Below are 18,566 nucleotides of genomic sequence, written 5' to 3'. Positions count from 1 at the left end.
GGATTTTGCACAATAGGTGACCTTAAAGGAGTCTAATGCCTCCTCACCTTGCTGGCCGCCCAGCAGCCTCTCTACTCCCTTGATGAGTTTGTGTCGGTGTCCATAGGCATTGATTCCTATCTCCTTCAGCTCCTCGTGACCCATGTCAGCCAGCACGTCCATCGAGATCTGGGAGAAGAGAAAACATATTTGTAGTTCGAACAAATCAGAGAAATCTGCTCAGTCTTGTGCCGGGTGTGAACCAAACAAGTTTTATTTACCAAGTCTGGAGAATACAGTTTGTGGACCGGACTTCTCTGAAGCTCCACGATACTTCACAGGTTTAGTCTTTACCAACTGTAGTGCTTGGATGCAGTTTGAATATTGCATTATTCCATATTGAGACTGTGATGCCATTTTGATTAATTTTACAGCTTTAAACTACACTCAAACAATATCACTTGGTGCAGGGGTTCCCAAGAGCCCCCCCAAATGACTCACACACACAAGGGAGGGGGGGGGACAGCGGTAATTAAAGTTTAAAAGTCTCAAAATGCTACAGCTACTGTCACAAACTGGATGAATGTGAAGTATTTTGTTAAAGGAGGATGAAAGTGTAATCAAGCAGCACTGTTGGAGCGACTTTGATGGTTATTGGACTCAGGATTCATTCTTTTGGATTCCCGCTGTATGAAGAAATGAAAGGACGAAGTGGAAACAATTCACAAAGGGATTAAACTGTTTAAAACACGTGCTCAAAGTAAGCCGGATTTTGCCGATGTGTTTATGTGGATTCAAAAGTCGTAAATAATCTACAAAATGGAGGAGACCGATATGATCGGAGCAACTGACAAATAATCTGAAACCGGCATGGACAATGACTATGTTTTAAATTATCCAGCAAAGCCCGGTTTGGACACTTTACGGGCAGAAGAAACATTTCTATTAAAGAAAGAATTACACATTTCTGTCTTTTTATGCCTTTAATACTAACTATTTTTTATATTTTATTGTAATGAAGAGACAAGGCTTTTAGTGACAATCATGTATTGCGTTACAATTATATGTAAAAAAAAAAAAAAAAAAGTCTAAATATGATATTTGGCCTCAAATCATCCTGCGATCTTTGGCGCCCCGCCTGCGATCTTTGGCGCCCCCCCTGCGATCTTTGGCGCCCCCCCCCTGCGATCTTTGGCTCCCCCCCCTGCGATCTTTGGCGCCCCCCAGGTTGGGAACCACTGGCTCGGTGGATAAAAACGTCTAATATGTCTAGAATTCATGTCAGTGATTTCATAAACTCTGGGATTACAATGCATCAAATAGAAATGTGAAATTAATGTGAACACTTGTGCAAAGCATCAGCGTTTTAGCCCAACTTAGTGATAAGCCTGTGAGATTGCCCGCAGGTATTTCATGGCTCACTAGATGGCCAATAATCAGGCCTACAACATATCTAATTAGCAGCGTTAATGAGCTCTTCACGTTAAGCTTCAAAAGGGCATGAACACACAGTTTGATAAGTATTTTAAAGATGTCTGACCTGCTCCCGCTCAAAGATGTCCCTCAGGTGCTCCAGGCCCAGGCTCTTCATGAATTGACTTATGTTCATGTCCAGCATGGCAACTGTGGAAAAACAGAGCGTTAGTAGAGTCAAAATGTTATGGCAATTATGGTATTAAAGCTTAATACAGTGTAATCCTAATGAAATGTAACTTTTAACAAAGTGGTATCCTGGGAATGGATAGAAAATGAATGTTGGGTGTGGATGAGAAAAGGATGTTTGATAACAGATGTGTTCACGAAGGGTTTCATGACACTACAGTAAGGACCGGGCGAAGGAAGACACTTGCTCTCTGGGGGCAGCTGCGACACCCAACTATTCTTTGTGGGGTGTGAGTTTTGCTTATTGTGATCCAACTGGGCCCAAATGTTGTTGTGTTGTAGTGTTGCACGGTGTATCGATACTTGAAAGGTACCGCGATACCCTGCCGTTAAAAACGTTACGATTCCTCCGTTTCATTAGTATCGGTACTTTAAGAATGACGGGGGAAAGTACTCCGGTGAGAAAGCGCTGCTACGTGTGTGTGTGTTCAGCGCTCTGCTTCCACTCCCTGCACTGCAGCCGTGCCTGCAGTCCCTCCCCTCTCAAGCACGCTCTAAGTCCCTCCCCTCTCAAGCACGCTCTAAGTCCCTCCCCTCTCAAGCACGCTCTAAGTGCCTGCCCTCTCTCAAGCACGCTCTAAGTCCCTCCCCTCTCAAGCACGCTCTAAGTCCCTCCCCTCTCAAGCACGCTCTAAGTCCCTCCCCTCTCAAGCACGCTCTAAGTGCCTCCCCTCTCTCAAGCACGCTCTAAGTCCCTCCCCTCTCAAGCACGCTCTAAGTCCCTCCCCTCTCAAGCACGCTCTAAGTCCCTCCCCTCTCAAGCACGCTCTAAGTGCCTCCCCTCTCTCAAGCACGCTCTAAGTCCCTCCCCTCTCAAGCACGCTCTAAGTCCCTCCCCTCTCAAGCACGCTCTAAGTCTCTCCCCCTCTCAAGCACGCTCTAAGTCTCTCCCCTCTCAAGCACGCTCTAAGTCTCTCCCCTCTCAAGCACGCTCTAAGTCCCTCCCCTCTCAAACACGCTCTAAGTCCCTCCCCTCTCAAGCACGCTCTAAGTCCCTCCCCTCTCAAGCACGCTCTAAGTCCCTCCCCTCTCTCGTGCACGCGCGAGCTGCCAGAGCATGTGAGAAAGCGAGAAGCATGGCTACAAGTGGGAGTGCAACTGCCGCTGCGCCTCGGCTTGTTAACAAAGAAGACGCCAGAAGCGAAATTTGGAAGTATTTGAGCGATATCTCTGACAGTGAGGGCAAGCCTACGGACACCACGAGTATGTGAGAAATGAATTAATTTGATTTAATACGAATTCTTGTCATTTATTTAGTTTATTGTTCTCATTGTTTAAAAGTTGGTGTTCTGGTGTGAAATAAAGCACATTAATTACATTTAAGACTGTTTCCCTTTTTTTAAGAAAAGTATCGAAAAAGAATCAGAATCGCAATTCTTGACTTGGTATCGAAACCAAAATGTTGGTATCGTGACAACACTATTGTGTTGTCGTGTAAATGATCTTTGATGTGTCCTTATAAGAGAGTCCGTCACACACAGAGCACTCGGAAGAAGTCGTCATGCTTGCAAGCAATAAAATAAAATATCTTAAAAGACTTTATATCGATTTTGTGTTTCTTTGCCTATTTGCCCTACTAATCATGTTCCCTAGACAGCAGCTGATTTTAAGGTTCTTGTACATTTTCCTCTTAAAATGTCACCAAATGAACGCACCAAACCCAGATCTCTTTATATAAACAGATGAATATTCAATGTGACGCAATACTAGTAGTGTTCATGTTTTTTTTTACTTTTATGTCTACACCCTGACATTAAGTCAAATTCCTTTCAACCTACCTGGTAATAAACCTGATTCTGATTTCTGATTTACGTCAGTAGAGAAAAGGAGAGGGTTCATGTACATTTTGCTCTTAAAATGTCGCCAATAAATGCACCATACCCACATTTTTGTATATAAAAACAGATGAATAAGGACACTTACTGTCCCCTTCTTTTCGGTCGGTGCCCGAGGCTCCGTCGGCCACCCCGGAGGACCCGGAGGCGGAGGCCAGATCAGCGAGAGGACCGGAGAGGTTATCGATGCTGCTGGCGGCCGACAGGCAGGAAGGAGTGGAGGCGGGGGAGATGACGGAGGCAGAGACCACGGTGGCCTGAGGCTTGAAGCAGCTGGGCAGAGCGTCCGGAGGCATGGCGTCCATCAGCAGCGCCCGGATATCATCAGCCTGGAGAGAAGGGAAAAGAGTTATTAAGAGCCTTCATTTATGTACATTATCTGTCACAATCTCCTCTGCAAAGTAGGTCATAGACTATTTTAAATGCCACTTAAAGACATTCCTGTTTGGGCAACTTGTATGCTTTTATTCTATGCTTTTATTGTGTATTGCGTTTTTAGCACTTCTTCATTCGTATGATGTTTTAATGCTTTGTCAAGCACTTACTTTTTACTTATTCGGATCAATGTGTCAGGAGAAACAATTGGTGGAGATTTCATGAAACTTGGTCGAAGGTTGTAGAATTAACCAAGAAAGAACCGCTCTATTTTTAGGAGAGGATACATCAACTAAGTTTAACTTTAGCCAGGAGGTGAAGGCATATTTTTGTAGGCTGACAAATGAATGAAATGGTTCAAAAGCCAATGTGATGTTTTGTCACCACCGCTGAGCTAAAGGCGGCTAATGTTGGGCTATAAAGGAACTACAGCACGGTCACATGACTTCACGTCACCATCGCTAAGCTAAAGGCGGCTAATGTTGGGCTATAAAGGAACTACAGCACGGTCACATGACTTCACGTCACCATCGCTAAGCTAAAGGCGGCTAATGTTGGGCTATAAAGGAACTACAGCACGGTCACATGACTTCACGTTACCACCGCTAAGCTAAAGGCGGCTAATGTTGGGCTATAAAGGAACTACAGCACGGTCACATGACTTCAAGTCTCCACCGCTAAGCTAAAGGCGGCTAATGTTGGGCTATAAAGGAACTACAGCACGGTCACATGACTTCACATCACCACCGCTAAGCTAAAGGAGGCTAATGTTGGGCTATAAAGGAACTACAGCACGGTCACATGACTTCACGTCACCACCGCTAAGCTAAAGGAGGCTAATGTTGGGCGTGATAGTAGTCTCATTTAGACACTTATTAGCAACGTTGTGAGTGGGTAACACTTCATGCATGATGATTCTGATACCGTTATGGATTTTATGATGCGTTTTAAAATCTATTTTCTCAGTAAATGTTACCGTTGCCAGGTCCAGCGCAGTCTGGCCCTCCTGGTTCTTCATGGTGGGGTCGGCTCCGTGAGCCAGCAGCAGCGCGCAGAGCTGCGTTCGGCCCTTCTGCGCCGCCTCGTGGAGCGGCGTGAAAGCCCATTTATCTGTAGCGTTCACACACGTGTTGTACTTGATGAGGAGGGCGGCGATGTCCACATGCTGCGAGGAAGAGAGGCAACAGAAGACAAGACTTAAGTGACCTTCAATAACACAGAATGATGAGCAGAATATGCCCTCTTTAAGCTTTTCCAGTGATTAAATCAAACCCCACAGAAGCTGCATTTGATTTAAAGGTCCCCTATTATACTGTCTTTCATCAATATATCACAGGTCTCAGATATATACAGAGCCTGTCTCTGATTGGCTGAACCAAACAGGTCATTGCAGCATTACCCATAATCCCCTCTGTTTCAGCCCTGTTTCCAAAGTGCTGATTCTCTGTCTGTTGCTTTAGATGAAAATAAGGAGCCCCTCCCCACGCCCCTCTGAGAGACATTTGGTTACAAAGAACTCAATGGTGCTCTAGAGGAGATTCAGGTGATAAGGGGGGGGGGGGGGGGGGTTACCTTGGTTGCTGATTGGCTAATGGCTACACAAGACAAAACATCGTTATGACATCATAAAGTGGCAAAAATCTGATCAGCTCATTTTCAGACAGGTTTTTATAGAAATGGATCAAAAAGAGAGAGAATCTTTGTTCCTGAAACTTTCAGAGTCTCTTTCCACAGAGGGGACACATGTTGATGTAGAAGAGACATGAAGAAGAGGGGACACATGTTGATGTAGAAGAGACATGAAGAAGAGGGGACACATGTTGATGTGGAAGAGACATGAAGAAGAGGGGACACATGTTGATGTAGAAGAGACATGGAGAAGAGGGGACACATGTTGATGTAGAAGAGACATGAAGAAGAGGGTACACATGTTGATGTAGAAGAGACATGAAGAAGAGGGGACACATGTTGATGTAGAAGAGACATGAAGAAGAGGGTACACATGTTGATGTGGAAGAGACATGAAGAAGAGGGGACACATGTTGATGTAGAAGAGACATGGAGAAGAGGGGACACATGTTGATGTAGAAGAGACATGAAGAAGAGGGGACACATGTTGACGTAGAAGAGACATGAAGAAGAGGGGACACATGTTGATGTAGAAGAGACATGAAGAAGAGGGTACACATGTTGATGTAGAAGAGACATGAAGAAGAGGGGACACATGTTGATGTAGAAGAGACATGAAGAAGAGGGTACACATGTTGATGTGGAAGAGACATGAAGAAGAGGGGACACATGTTGATGTAGAAGAGACATGGAGAAGAGGGGACACATGTTGATGTAGAAGAGACATGAAGAAGAGGGGACACATGTTGATGTAGAAGAGACATGGAGAAGAGGACTTTGCACAATAGGTGACCTTTAAGTGATGTATGTTGTTGAGACTGACCCCATACGAAGCAGCATTGTGCAGAGGGATAAGGCCTCCTTTGTCCTGGGCGTTCACATCCGCTCCGTGCTCCAGGAGATACTCCGCCACCTCCAGGTTGTTGTAGCCGGCTGAGGAGAAGCAACATTTAAATATTACAGGCAGTGCATTTTAAACCCTACTTTCAGAACACTTGGTTTCTATCAGTGTGTTGCAGAGATACTGTTAGTGTAGCACAGGGGCGTCAAGCTCAATTTCATCGCAGGCCAAATCAGCATTATGGATGCACTCAAAGGGCCGGTTGTAACTCAAATACCTGAACTTTCTACTTCTTACATGTTGAACTCAAATACCTGTACTTTCTACTTCTTACATGTTGAACTCAAATACCTGAACTTTCTACTTCTTACATGTTGAACTCAAATACCTGTACTTTCTACTTCTTACATGTTGAACTCAAATACCTGTACTTTCTACTTCTTACATGTTTGAACTCAAATACCTGTACTTTCTACTTCTTACATGTTGAACTCAAATACCTGTACTTTCTACTTCTTACATGTTGAACTCAAATACCTGTACTTTCTACTTCTTACATGTTGAACTCAAATACCTGTACTTTCTACTTCTTACATGTTGAACTCAAATACCTGTACTTTCTACTTCTTACATGTTGAACTCAAATACCTGTACTTTCTACTTCTTACATGTTGAACTCAAATACCTGAACTTTCTACTTCTTACATGTTGAACTCAAATACCTGTACTTTCTACTTCTTACATGTTGAACTCAAATACCTGTACTTTCTACTTCTTACATGTTGAACTCAAATACCTGTACTTTCTACTTCTTACATGTTGAACTCAAATACCTGTACTTTCTACTTCTTACATGTTGAACTCAAATACCTGTACTTTCTACTTCTTACATGTTGAACTCAAATACCTGTACTTTCTACTTCTTACATGTTGAACTCAAATACCTGTACTTTCTACTTCTTACATGTTGAACTCAAATACCTGTACTTTCTACTTCTTACATGTTGAACTCAAATACCTGTACTTTCTACTTCTTACATGTTGAACTCAAATACCTGTACTTTCTACTTCTTACATGTTGAACTCAAATACCTGTACTTTCTACTTCTTACATGTTGAACTCAATACCTGTACTTTCTACTTCTTACATGTTGAACTCAAATACCTGTACTTTCTACTTCTTACATGTTGAACTCAAATACCTGTACTTTCTACTTCTTACATGTTGAACTCAAATACCTGTACTTTCTACTTCTTACATGTTGAACTCAAATACCTGTACTTTCTACTTCTCACATGTTGAACTCAAATACCTGTACTTTCTACTTCTTACATGTTGAACACAAATACCTGTACTTTCTACTTCTTACATGTTGAACTCAAATACCTGTACTTTCTACTTCTTACATGTTGAACTCAAATACCTGTACTTTCTACTTCTTACATGTTGAACACAAATACCTGTACTTTCTACTTCTTACATGTTGAACTCAAATACCTGTACTTTCTACTTCTCACATGTTGAACTCAAATACCTGTACTTTCTACTTCTTACATGTTGAACTCAAATACCTGTACTTTCTACTTCTTACATGTTGAACTCAAATACCTGTACTTTCTACTTCTCACATGTTGAACTCAAATACCTGTACTTTCTACTTCTTACATGTTGAACTCAAATACCTGTACTTTCTACTTCTTACATGTTGAACTCAAATACCTGTACTTTCTACTTCTTACATGTTGAACCCAAATACCTGTACTTTCTACTTCTTACATGTTGAACTCAAATACCTGTACTTTCTACTTCTTACATGTTGAACCCAAATACCTGTACTTTCTACTTCTTACATGTTGAACCCAAATACCTGTACTTTCTACTTCTTACATGTTGAACTCAAATACCTGTACTTTCTACTTCTTACATGTTGAACTCAAATACCTGTACTTTCTACTTCTTACATGTTGAACTCAAATACCTGTACTTTCTACTTCTCACATGTTGAACTCAAATACCTGTACTTTCTACTTCTTACATGTTGAACACAAATACCTGTACTTTCTACTTCTTACATGTTGAACTCAAATAGCTGTACTTTCTACTTCTCTCATGTTGAACTCAAATACCTGTACTTTCTACTTCTTACATGTTGAACTCAAATACCTGTACTTTCTACTTCTTACATGTTGAACACAAATACCTGTACTTTCTACTTCTTACATGTTGAACACAAATACCTGTACTTTCTACTTCTTACATGTTGAACTCAAATAGCTGTACTTTCTACTTCTTACATGTTGAACTCAAATACCTGTACTTTCTACTTCTCTCATGTTGAACTCAAATACCTGTACTTTCTACTTCTCTCATTTCCCAAACAGCTGGTTCCTTTAGTCTGAATGTGTGTTGGTGCGTGATCATTATTCTTTAGAGTCATTGCGTGCCTATTGATTGGAACACGATCCGTGTATCCATCACTTCCTGGTCTTCTCTAAAGAAGAGGGACCAATGGAAACGTTGTCATGTTGCCGTTGGTCACCATGGAAACATTCATTAGCTAACAATGACATTATTGTTCTATTAATATAAAGGGAGGTCAGGTACTCTTTAAAACAGCTGCTAGCTATGGGTACTTTTTACTGAAGTACACTTCAAAGCCTCTTTACTTTGTCTTGAGTAAAGAAGTTTCGTCAGTACTTCTACTTTCACCAGAGTATTTTTAAACACGAGTATCTGTACTTCTACTTGAGTAAAGGGTGTGTGTACTTTTGCCCTCTCTGCTAGTAAGGTAAAACCCAATAGAAGGCTCTCAGTACCTGCGAGGTGCAGCGGGGTGGAGTTGCGTCCCTGTGTGTCTCTGCAGTTGATGTTTTCGGGGGAGCAGAGTTTCTGGACCCTTGCCAGGCAGCCCTTCTTGGCGGCGTCCAGCAGAGCGGCGTCTCCCCTCAGGAGGTCCTGGATGTCCGTGTCTCCGTCCTTCACCATGTCCAGAGGCATGTTGCCGTCACGGTTCTTCTTGGACGGGTCGGCTCCGTGCTGTGGGGAAAGGACAGGATTATTGAACATTCTATCGGAGCATGCATCAAAGGTTGGGAAACAAATCTTCACTTTATAGAAAAATAGAGTAACAATGTGAATACTGCTTAGCGAAAGGAAAGGATTATAGATTGTATGTAAATGTTTGGTACAGTAGTAGTCCACTTGCTAGGAGTGTGATCCTGGAAATGTTGAGTAGACAGAAGTCTTATGATAGATATGTATAGTACGGGTCACCAGCACATAGAAACTTAAGGATGCTAACTTGCACATTTGGCATAAGTTGCATTAATAAGCATATGCAGACAATAGCTTAAAAATGAATTGGCACATTTTGGTTTGGTTTTTGGGGATGTTGAATCCATTTCTGATATTTTTTGGATTGAACATGGCAGTTTTGAGTCTCCGAAAACTTCAAAATCAATCCAAAATTCATCAAAATCCGTCCACCAGCTGAACAAATCCGGCCACTTTCTGGTAAAAACGGTCAATTTGTATCCAGAAAATGTCAGAAATACTTTTCAAATCGCATCTTGACATATTTTTTTCTCTTAACCAATTACTTTCTATTCATCAGTCAACCAAAGAGTGCGCCACAAAGGAAGGGAAACAAACAAACAAACGGACATCTTGTCTCTTCGTAATGCTTTTTGGAGATTTAAGTGCCTTCACGGGACAAAGTGAACCATTTCCCCACATCATCATCATCATCATCATCATCATCATCATCATCATCATCATCATCATCATCATCATCATCATCATCACAACATAGTGGGGCGACAAAGAGGATCCTCACTTTGAGCAGCAGTTTGCAGATCTCATATTTGCCCTTGGCTGCAGCCTCGTGGAGCGGGGTGAACTTCCAGAGGTCGGCCACGTTCACCGAGGCTCCGTGTCTGACCAGCAGCTCGGCCACTTCATAGTGTCCGTAGGAGCAGGCGTTGTGGAGAGGAACCAGACCGCTGCAGGAGGAGGAAACACACAGAAGCATGGCGTGTGAGTGTTGGAACAATATCCCTGGTCCCCGGCTCGAGCTTCAATCTCAGGATCCATGTGTTTCTGATCCTCTCCAGAAGTTCCTGAATGTTCCAACAGTCACTCAGACAAAACGGTGTGTGTTGGCGTCGAAATAATCTCGCGCTCACCCCTTGTCTTTGGCGTGGACGTCGGCTCCGTGGTGCAACAGATACTCGACGACAGCCACTCGGTTGTACCCGGCTGCGAAGTGCAGAGGAGTCGAGTGGCGGCCCTCCAGATCCCGGCAGTTCACGTTCTGAGGCGTGCACAGTTGCTGCCAAACACAAACAATATCATTATTAGCAACTCAAATGAGAAGTTTAATAACAGCTTTATACGGGAACAAAAACAAGACCTTCACTGTAAATCTGTTGCGCAATACCACTGCGTATGTGCCAAATACACTATATGTGTATAAGTAATTAAAAACGTGTGAATGCTACTCTCTCCTTTTTATTTATCCTTTATTTATCCAGGAATGTCCCATTGAGATACAAGATCTCTTCTTCCAGGGAGTCCTTCATTCCTTTTTAAATGCTACTCCTACCTAATTCTTACCATGGATGTGTACTAATTAGTTATATCTTATTTTATTGTTTTGGAATGTGTGCTTGCCTCTTAATTTAATACGCAAGTCTACGTTTAACTTTTAATGATTGCTTTCGTAGTACTGTTAATTTCCCCGCTGTGGGACGAATAAAGGATTTCTTATTCTTAATTACTATCATTTGTTAAACCCCCTCTTTTAGGGAGCGTGTGAAATCTGCGTGCTAATAATTCTTCAACAGCGCTACCGTACAATAATTATTTTCTTTGCAATAATAATAAGTGCTTCTGCTGCCAAACTAAGCTCCTGAAAATGGTGTAAACCGAAACTGCTGTTCCTCCTGGTGAACAAACTCCAGATGGAAACTCACCTGCACGGTGTCCAGATCTCCTGCTTTGGCCGCCTCCAGGAATCTGTAGTCCACATCAGAGTTACGTGTGGGGACATTTTCTGGAAAGAGAATGACAATTCAAATCCCTCGATCAACGTGTTCATCTGGTCAGAGATTTTTATACTGAAAATGACTAAATGTGCCTCATCGTAGGCGAGGAAATGCAATATTGTTTCAATGAAATTATCATGCAATATAGCGCCTGTTTTTCTGTCAGGGCGCTAGGGTACTTTTTGATTGCTTCTATGCCAATTATATCTCGACAACACATCACACGGTTGCTGGGGCCTGGAGCAGAAGCCCTCACGCAAGTAAGGTTGACGTGGTCATCAACAACGCCCTCAGGATTATAACTGGATGCTTGAAGCCTACCCCTGTGTCCCTCTTGCCAGTCCTCGCGGGAATAGCTCCGGCCGGCCTCCGACGGGAGGCTGACACCCTCGCCCTGGCCAGGAAAGCCCAAAAGCATGACTGGCACATCCTGCATAACACGACAACGAGAGCAGCGCCTCTAAGTAGGCTCAAGTCCCGCCTCCTCTACAACAAGGCAGCACAAGAGAGGCTCGATTCCACCTCTGAGCACCTCTCCAGAGATGCATGGTTGGCGGCTGCTTGGAAGCAGGAGTGGGAGCTAGCCGGGCCCTCCCGCATCCATCGCTACATCTGGGACCCAGGAGATGGCGCCATAGGAGGAGACGACCTACCGCGCCGGCAATGGACCACACTAAACCGCCTACGAACTGGGGTCGGTCGCTTCAAAACATCAATGAAGAAGTGGGGCCAGGCAGACAGTGCTGCATGCGAGTGCGGTGACCCTGAACAGACTGCCGAACACATAACCACCTGCCCTTTATAGAGACCACTCTCGGAAGCCAGCCTCTTCGACTTAGGACCAGAGATGCGGGCATGGCTACACGACACCGAGTTGGACCTCTGACGTTACACGAAAAAAAAGAAGATCACACGGTTGCATGACAGACCCACCTCACCCCATTTTATTATCTATTCGTACTAATATACATTTGTACGAAAGGACTCACACTTTGTCTGAATGAGATGCAATGCTCAGTCTGACAATCGTAGAGCAAGAAGAAGGATCCGCATACGGCGAGAACAAGTCACATACTCTCTGGCAGTAACATCCAGAGTCCTTTCTGCTGATGTGGTCTTTGTTACGATATCATCAAAAACAAGCTTCCAATTTCCACAGCATTGTCACCGGTGCTTTCGTGAAAAGTTTGGATATTTTTAAACACTGCTCCCAGAAAAAAATGACGCAGTTTCTCTCCGAGGCGACGGCATGTTCCCTCTCCTCGTTAGAAACGTTAGACAAAAGAAGGTGATGTTGGTGTCGGTGCCTGCGACCACAACAACTACTGAATGACATTTCATCCCTTCAGAATCCTAAATATCACAAACGCATAGTCGCTAAGAAAACGATTGTGGTGCGCTGGAAGCCTCCACACGATTGATCCATTAAGCCAGTGGTTTTCAAACTGTGGTTTCCCTGGTGGGTCGCGGAGGTACTGCAGGGGGGTCGCGGGAAGATTTTATTATTTTCTCCTTTTAGCTTTGTGAAGCACCTTGAGAGATGACGTTGTTTTTAAAGTGTGCTATATAAATCAAATGTATTATTATTCAATTGTAAACAAACACTGCTCGGTGTCTGGGTGTGACCCTAGATAACAACCTGTCCTTCACTGCAAACATCGCTGCTGCAGATACACGCTTTTCAACATTAGGAAGATACGCCCCCAGCTGACCCAGAAAGCCACGCAGGTTCTGGTCCAGGCTCTCGTCACCTCACGCCTAGACTACTGCAACTCCCTCCTGGCTGGTCTACCTGCATGTGCCATCTGACCTCTGCAGCTCATCCAGAATGCAGCGGCTCGTCTGGTCTTCAACCTTCCTACATGTTCCCACACCACGCCGCTCCTCCGCTCCCTCCACTGGCTTCCGGTAACTGCTAGAATTCACTTCAAGACACTGGTACTTGCGTACCACGCTGCGAATGGATCTGGCCCTTCCTACATCCAGGACATGGTTAAACCGTACACCCCAGCGCGTGCCCTTCGCTGCGAGGGGGACCCAAGTTCCCATCAGCAAAAACACGTGGGTTTGCTATCCTCGCTCCAAGATGGTGGAATGAGCTCCCATTGAAATCAGGACGGCAGAAAGCTCACACACCTTCCGGCGCAGACTGAAAACTCATCTCTTTCGACTCCACCTCGAGCGATAGAATGACTAACAAAGAACTGCTAACAAAGCACTTATATACTAACAAAGGACTGGCTTATCTAAAGCCAGTTGAGTAGCACTTGAAATAGTTGGCTCTATGAAACCTGATGTACTTATGATTCTGTTTTCTTCAAGGTTGTGTCTTCCTGGTCGAATGTACTTATTGTAAGTCGCTTTGGATAAAAGCGTCAGCTAAATGTAATGTAATGTAATGTAAAATATCTCATTGGTCAGAGAGCTGTGGGCATAATGCTGCCTTTTGCAACATCCTACTAGATAGGCTTTTCTGCCATCAAAACCAAATACAGATCAAAGCTGAACATTGAGAATGAACTGAGAGGGGCAGACTAAAAACAAGTCATTGATGAGCTAGTGTGGAATAGGAATGGTAAAGTGATGTGATCGTTTGCAACCTGCAGCAGAAATAGTAGTTAATTAATATATTTTATTTAAAGAAATTTGAATTTAAAAATCTGCTACTCAGGGAAGAAGGCCAACCAGTTTTAATTAGGCCAAATTAATTCACAGTATCGATTACAAGCACTTCTGTTCATGTGTAATCCATAATAAAATATAAATATAGTTGGATCTTTGTATCTTCTTATTATTAGCAGAGAAAATGTAATGTTTTTACAACAATATACAATTAATCCTACCAATATAGATGGGAACCGGGTTGGGGGGTCCCGAAGATATTTCCAATACCCAAGGGGGGCCCGACTGAAAGAGTTTGGGAACCACTGCATTAAGCGACGGGGTTTAACTTTTCTCGATGTTGTCCATTTGGAACTGTCAACAGCCGTATCAATGGACGACCAGGATGATGCGAGTGTGTGGCTCGCAGCGGCCGAGTCATTGAAACGTCGGCTCCGATTCCTTTTCCGTGTGTACATATGTCATGTGTGGACACAGGCCCTAAAGCGTGCTGGGTGTGTTTACCGTTGAGGATCTGCTGCACGGCCTCGTTGCCCATCTGCGCGGCGGTGAAGCCCTGCAGAGACACGATGGAGGCGTCGGCTCCGAAGCTCAGCAGCAGCTTGCAGGTCTGGATGTGACCGGCGAGCGCCGCTCTGTGGAGAGACGTCTGGCCGAGTGTGTCCACCGCGTTCACCTGGAGGCAGAGGAGGTTTCAGAAACACACACTTTATATCCTACCAGGTCTATCGCTTTTCCGACCCACTTTAGATTTAACCACGGCCACTTCTGCATTGACGCAGCTCCGCGGGACAAAAAGAAAACGCCGCCCTCCCCAACAATGCTCAAGTGATGTCATGCCTGGCAAGCAGAATGTTTCATCTTATTTTATTAATCTAACACGCTTCAATAGCAATATTTATTTTTACGTTGGTCTTTTTTATTTCTTAATCGTTTAACCTTTATTAGAATTATTATTTTTATTACTATTATCTTTTTATTTGTATTCCTGTTGTACCTGTATGTTCACTTTGTTTTATATTTTATATTGTTGCATCGACGCAGTTGTCTTGTGTTATCGAACATAAGGTATAGTACTACACGCTACCAATCGCAGCTGTGGAGACATTGGTATAGTTGTCTCTTTGTAGGACACTGATTTAAATTTTTCTTAAACTATGAATTCTTTTTATGCTATGTATGTAATTTATTATATCTAATGCCTTGTCTTTTATCTGGACCCTGAGTCTGTAATAAAGTTTTCATTCATTCATTCTCAGAGAGAAACCATTATTTATTTTATTTGTAGTGACCTCCTTGCGTCTCTTAACCTGATCACATGTTATCTGTTGCTGCATGCACCTTTAAAGTTCTTAAACAATCCGAGGGGAATTTCTTGTTGTTTATTTTTAACTTTGAGCTGCACGTGTTGTATGAAAAGTGCTAAATAAATAAAGCTTTATTATTGCTATCATTATTATTATTTTATATACTCAAAGCACATATACTCAAATACTGTCCTCAAGTTGGTACAAAACATGACGAACAACAAAACGAGCTTTCAGGCTACAGATTAGTTGCCAGTCGCTTCATCTTAAAATAATGGTGACTTAATAATAAAAGATTAATTGACATTTACCTTAAATGAAATTTTTTTATTTAATGTATCTACTTGAAAAACACACCGTTAAGGGACTTCATATTTCGTGGGATGCTGCTTTCGTCATGTGGAAGTGGGCGTGGTCAAATCTAAACTGGGTTGGGAAACGTTAGACGCCACCAGATCACACCCCGTTTAACTTCAGGCGGAATGGAAATGTAAGAACCAATCACAGACCTTCGCTCCGTGTTTCTGCAGCACCTCCAGGATGTCGTTGTGAGCTCTCTCAGCGGCAACGTGCAGCGGAGTCATGAAGCTAGAAGACACAACGGACAGGAAGTTATCACCTGATTTCCTGCCACCATTTATCGTCTTCTTGGCACTTGATGCGAGTCAACGTGCAGTTTGCTTTTCTTCCCCCACCCCCCACGATATTCAGGAGAACTAAAGGTCGTGGACTTACTCTTTGTTCTTCTCGTTGATGTTGGCTCCTTTACGCAGCAACAGCTCAGTCACCTGCTTCCTCTTGGGGTGAGGGGAGGCCACGGCACAGTGCTACAACACACACACACACACACACCGCATTTTACTGACTGTCCTTTATTTATTTTGTATTCTAAAATTTTACGCTCTTAACCTTTTTTTGTACATTACCATATTGTATTCAATATGCTCCCTAGATATCTTTTTATTATGTTCTCCTTATAGCACCGTGAAGCACCTTGAGATGACGATGTTTATGAAAGTTTGCGATACAAATGAAATGTATTATTAAATGTTTCCAGTTTGCTTACCCTATAGAAAATCACATTAACATGACTGCTCCAATTCTGACACGATCACTTTAAATCCTCGGATAAATGTTATTAATATTTCGGAATTCAGTAAAAAAATACTGAGTCTGAGCAACAACGGTTTTTACCTCAAAGCTAAAAAAACATAAAACATTTTTCCAACATCGACACCATTAAGAACTGTTCCAAAAGCTATCAACGCAACAGATTGAAATGTTTTATCATCCCTGCAGTCGAGTGGCAGATAGAAACGAGCGAAGCTGCAAGCGATGCACCGTCTTAGTTTCCCATTTTTGTCTCGATTCAAGAAAGATTTCTTTAGTGATTTGGTGCCTTTCTGGAGCTGAAAGCTGAACACCTCTTTTCCATGTCTCTCAAACACATAATTTAAAGTGGAGCTTGAGACAGAGCTCGAACAAGGAGCATTGTTATCGCTGTTCCAGCAGGGATTTTAACGCCCACAGTGAAATCTATTCATGATCTTAAGTTCCAACATAAGGATAAAAGGTTGATTCTCAAAGTTGCACCGTCTCAATTGACTATTTGGTCGATTCAATAAAGATTTGGTGCATTTCTGAAGCTGAAAGCTGAATACCTCATTTCCATGTCTCTCAAACACACATTTTAAAGTGGAGCTTCGGCATGATTCCTGAGGATTGTAAGTCTTACAGATCTTTCGATTGCATCCACTTATCAAGGAGGAAACTAAACCTTACGAGTGTTTTTAAATGCCCAGATAAATGATAATTATAAATGTGAAATCAGTGGTTCTTGTTAAATGTTTAACAGAGACAGAGCTCAAACAAGGAGCATTCAGGCCGGTGTGTCCTTGGGCAAGACACTTCACCTGCACTTGCTCCTGTGGGTATTGTCCACAGTGACCATTGCATGTATCATATGTGTGTAATGTGTGTATATGTAAAAAGCGCTTTGAGTCATTGAAAAAGCGCTATAATAAATGTAAGGAATTGTTATTATTATTGTTCAGGGTTCACACACTTTCTCACCGATGACTTCTCCAGGACCTTTACCTAATTGTCCATGACCAAAAACATGACTCTTTCTCAGCGTACCACTGGAAATGGTTTATTCTAACGTGGAACAGGAAAATAAGATCTGAAACATGTTGTGCCGATAAAACAAATCAAGTAGGCTGACTAGCTTCTACAGCTACTAACTAAAATCTCTCACCAGCAAAACACCTCGTCAGTTAAATGCCATTTTACGTTTCATTACGATTCAGTATTTATCATCATTATAGTATTACTATTTCGGCGATTAGCTAAAATATAAATTATATTTGAGGCAACTTTAGTTACATTTCCATGACTTTTCCAAAACGTTGGGAAACATGTTGTTTTCCAAAACGTTCCCAGGGCCTGGAATAAGCATTTTGAATTCCCATGACTTTTCCAGGTGTTCAATGACCGTAAGAAGAACCCTGCTTGATGTCTCTGTTCCAGCAGGGACTTTAACGTCCACAGTGAAGTCTACACTTGATCTTAAGCCCCAACGTAAGGACTGAAGGTAGATTCTCACCAGCGCGGTCTCGTTGGTCTGAGGGTGTTTGAAGCTGATGATCTCCAGAGCCAGCGTCTTCTTCACTTTGGCCATGTCCGCCTCCCGGGCCGCCTGCAGCAGCGAGTGACCTTTGAACTCGTCTACATCAGAGAGAAAGAGGAACAAGTTCATATATTTATTTTGTTGTAAATATATAAATGTATATATATTATCATTTATTTGTAATGTATTACTATATAACTACCATTCTGTATATGCATTTGTATCAACTGTATTTATTTTATATTTAAATGATGTCATGTTCATGGATGTCTTTGTGTTTCTGTTAATGGGGACAGTTATGTAAGACAGTGGCTAAACAAGAGACATATTTTACTATTCATTGTTTAGATACTTTAATTTATCACTACCCTTGTGTCCATGTATTTGTATTACTTAATTAATGAAATTGCAATGTTGGCAAGTAGGTTTTTTTTGTTGCTGTCCTAAAAAAAATACATGTTTTACCTTTTTTTGTTGAATATAATTTCCTATTATTTGATCCAAGTAAATCATTTTCTTATTACAACTACCATAATGTGTATTTAGTTGGATTTATATATAATTAAATCAAATGTAATTTGTATTAACATTCTTTTTTAAATGGGTTAGTGTTTTTATTAGAGATGTCCCGATCCGATCAC

General features: G+C 42.4%; 1 protein-coding gene across 1 annotated transcript in view; it reads right to left on the bottom strand.

Annotated features, from left to right (window-relative positions):
• The window catches only part of LOC117452543 (poly [ADP-ribose] polymerase tankyrase-1), a 42,194-nt gene that overhangs the window by 9,443 nt on the left and 14,185 nt on the right, over window positions 1-18,566 (bottom strand). The window contains exons 10-22 of the mRNA XM_034091239.2: window positions 17,902-18,023; window positions 16,032-16,123; window positions 15,806-15,884; window positions 14,494-14,665; window positions 11,296-11,375; window positions 10,507-10,652; window positions 10,158-10,323; window positions 9,139-9,358; window positions 6,304-6,413; window positions 4,828-5,016; window positions 3,565-3,805; window positions 1,520-1,602; window positions 48-168 (exon numbers count right to left, since the gene is read on the bottom strand). Of these exons, the coding sequence (XP_033947130.1) occupies window positions 48-168; window positions 1,520-1,602; window positions 3,565-3,805; window positions 4,828-5,016; window positions 6,304-6,413; window positions 9,139-9,358; window positions 10,158-10,323; window positions 10,507-10,652; window positions 11,296-11,375; window positions 14,494-14,665; window positions 15,806-15,884; window positions 16,032-16,123; window positions 17,902-18,023 (1,821 nt within the window). The remainder of the gene's footprint in view (window positions 1-47; window positions 169-1,519; window positions 1,603-3,564; window positions 3,806-4,827; window positions 5,017-6,303; window positions 6,414-9,138; window positions 9,359-10,157; window positions 10,324-10,506; window positions 10,653-11,295; window positions 11,376-14,493; window positions 14,666-15,805; window positions 15,885-16,031; window positions 16,124-17,901; window positions 18,024-18,566) is intronic.

This window comes from Pseudochaenichthys georgianus, chromosome 9 (genome assembly GCF_902827115.2).
Source record: "Pseudochaenichthys georgianus chromosome 9, fPseGeo1.2, whole genome shotgun sequence".
Taxonomy (NCBI): Eukaryota; Metazoa; Chordata; class Actinopteri; order Perciformes; family Channichthyidae; genus Pseudochaenichthys; species Pseudochaenichthys georgianus.
The sequence above is the reverse complement of the archived record's forward strand: the minus strand, read 5'-3'. Positions and strand labels throughout refer to the sequence as shown.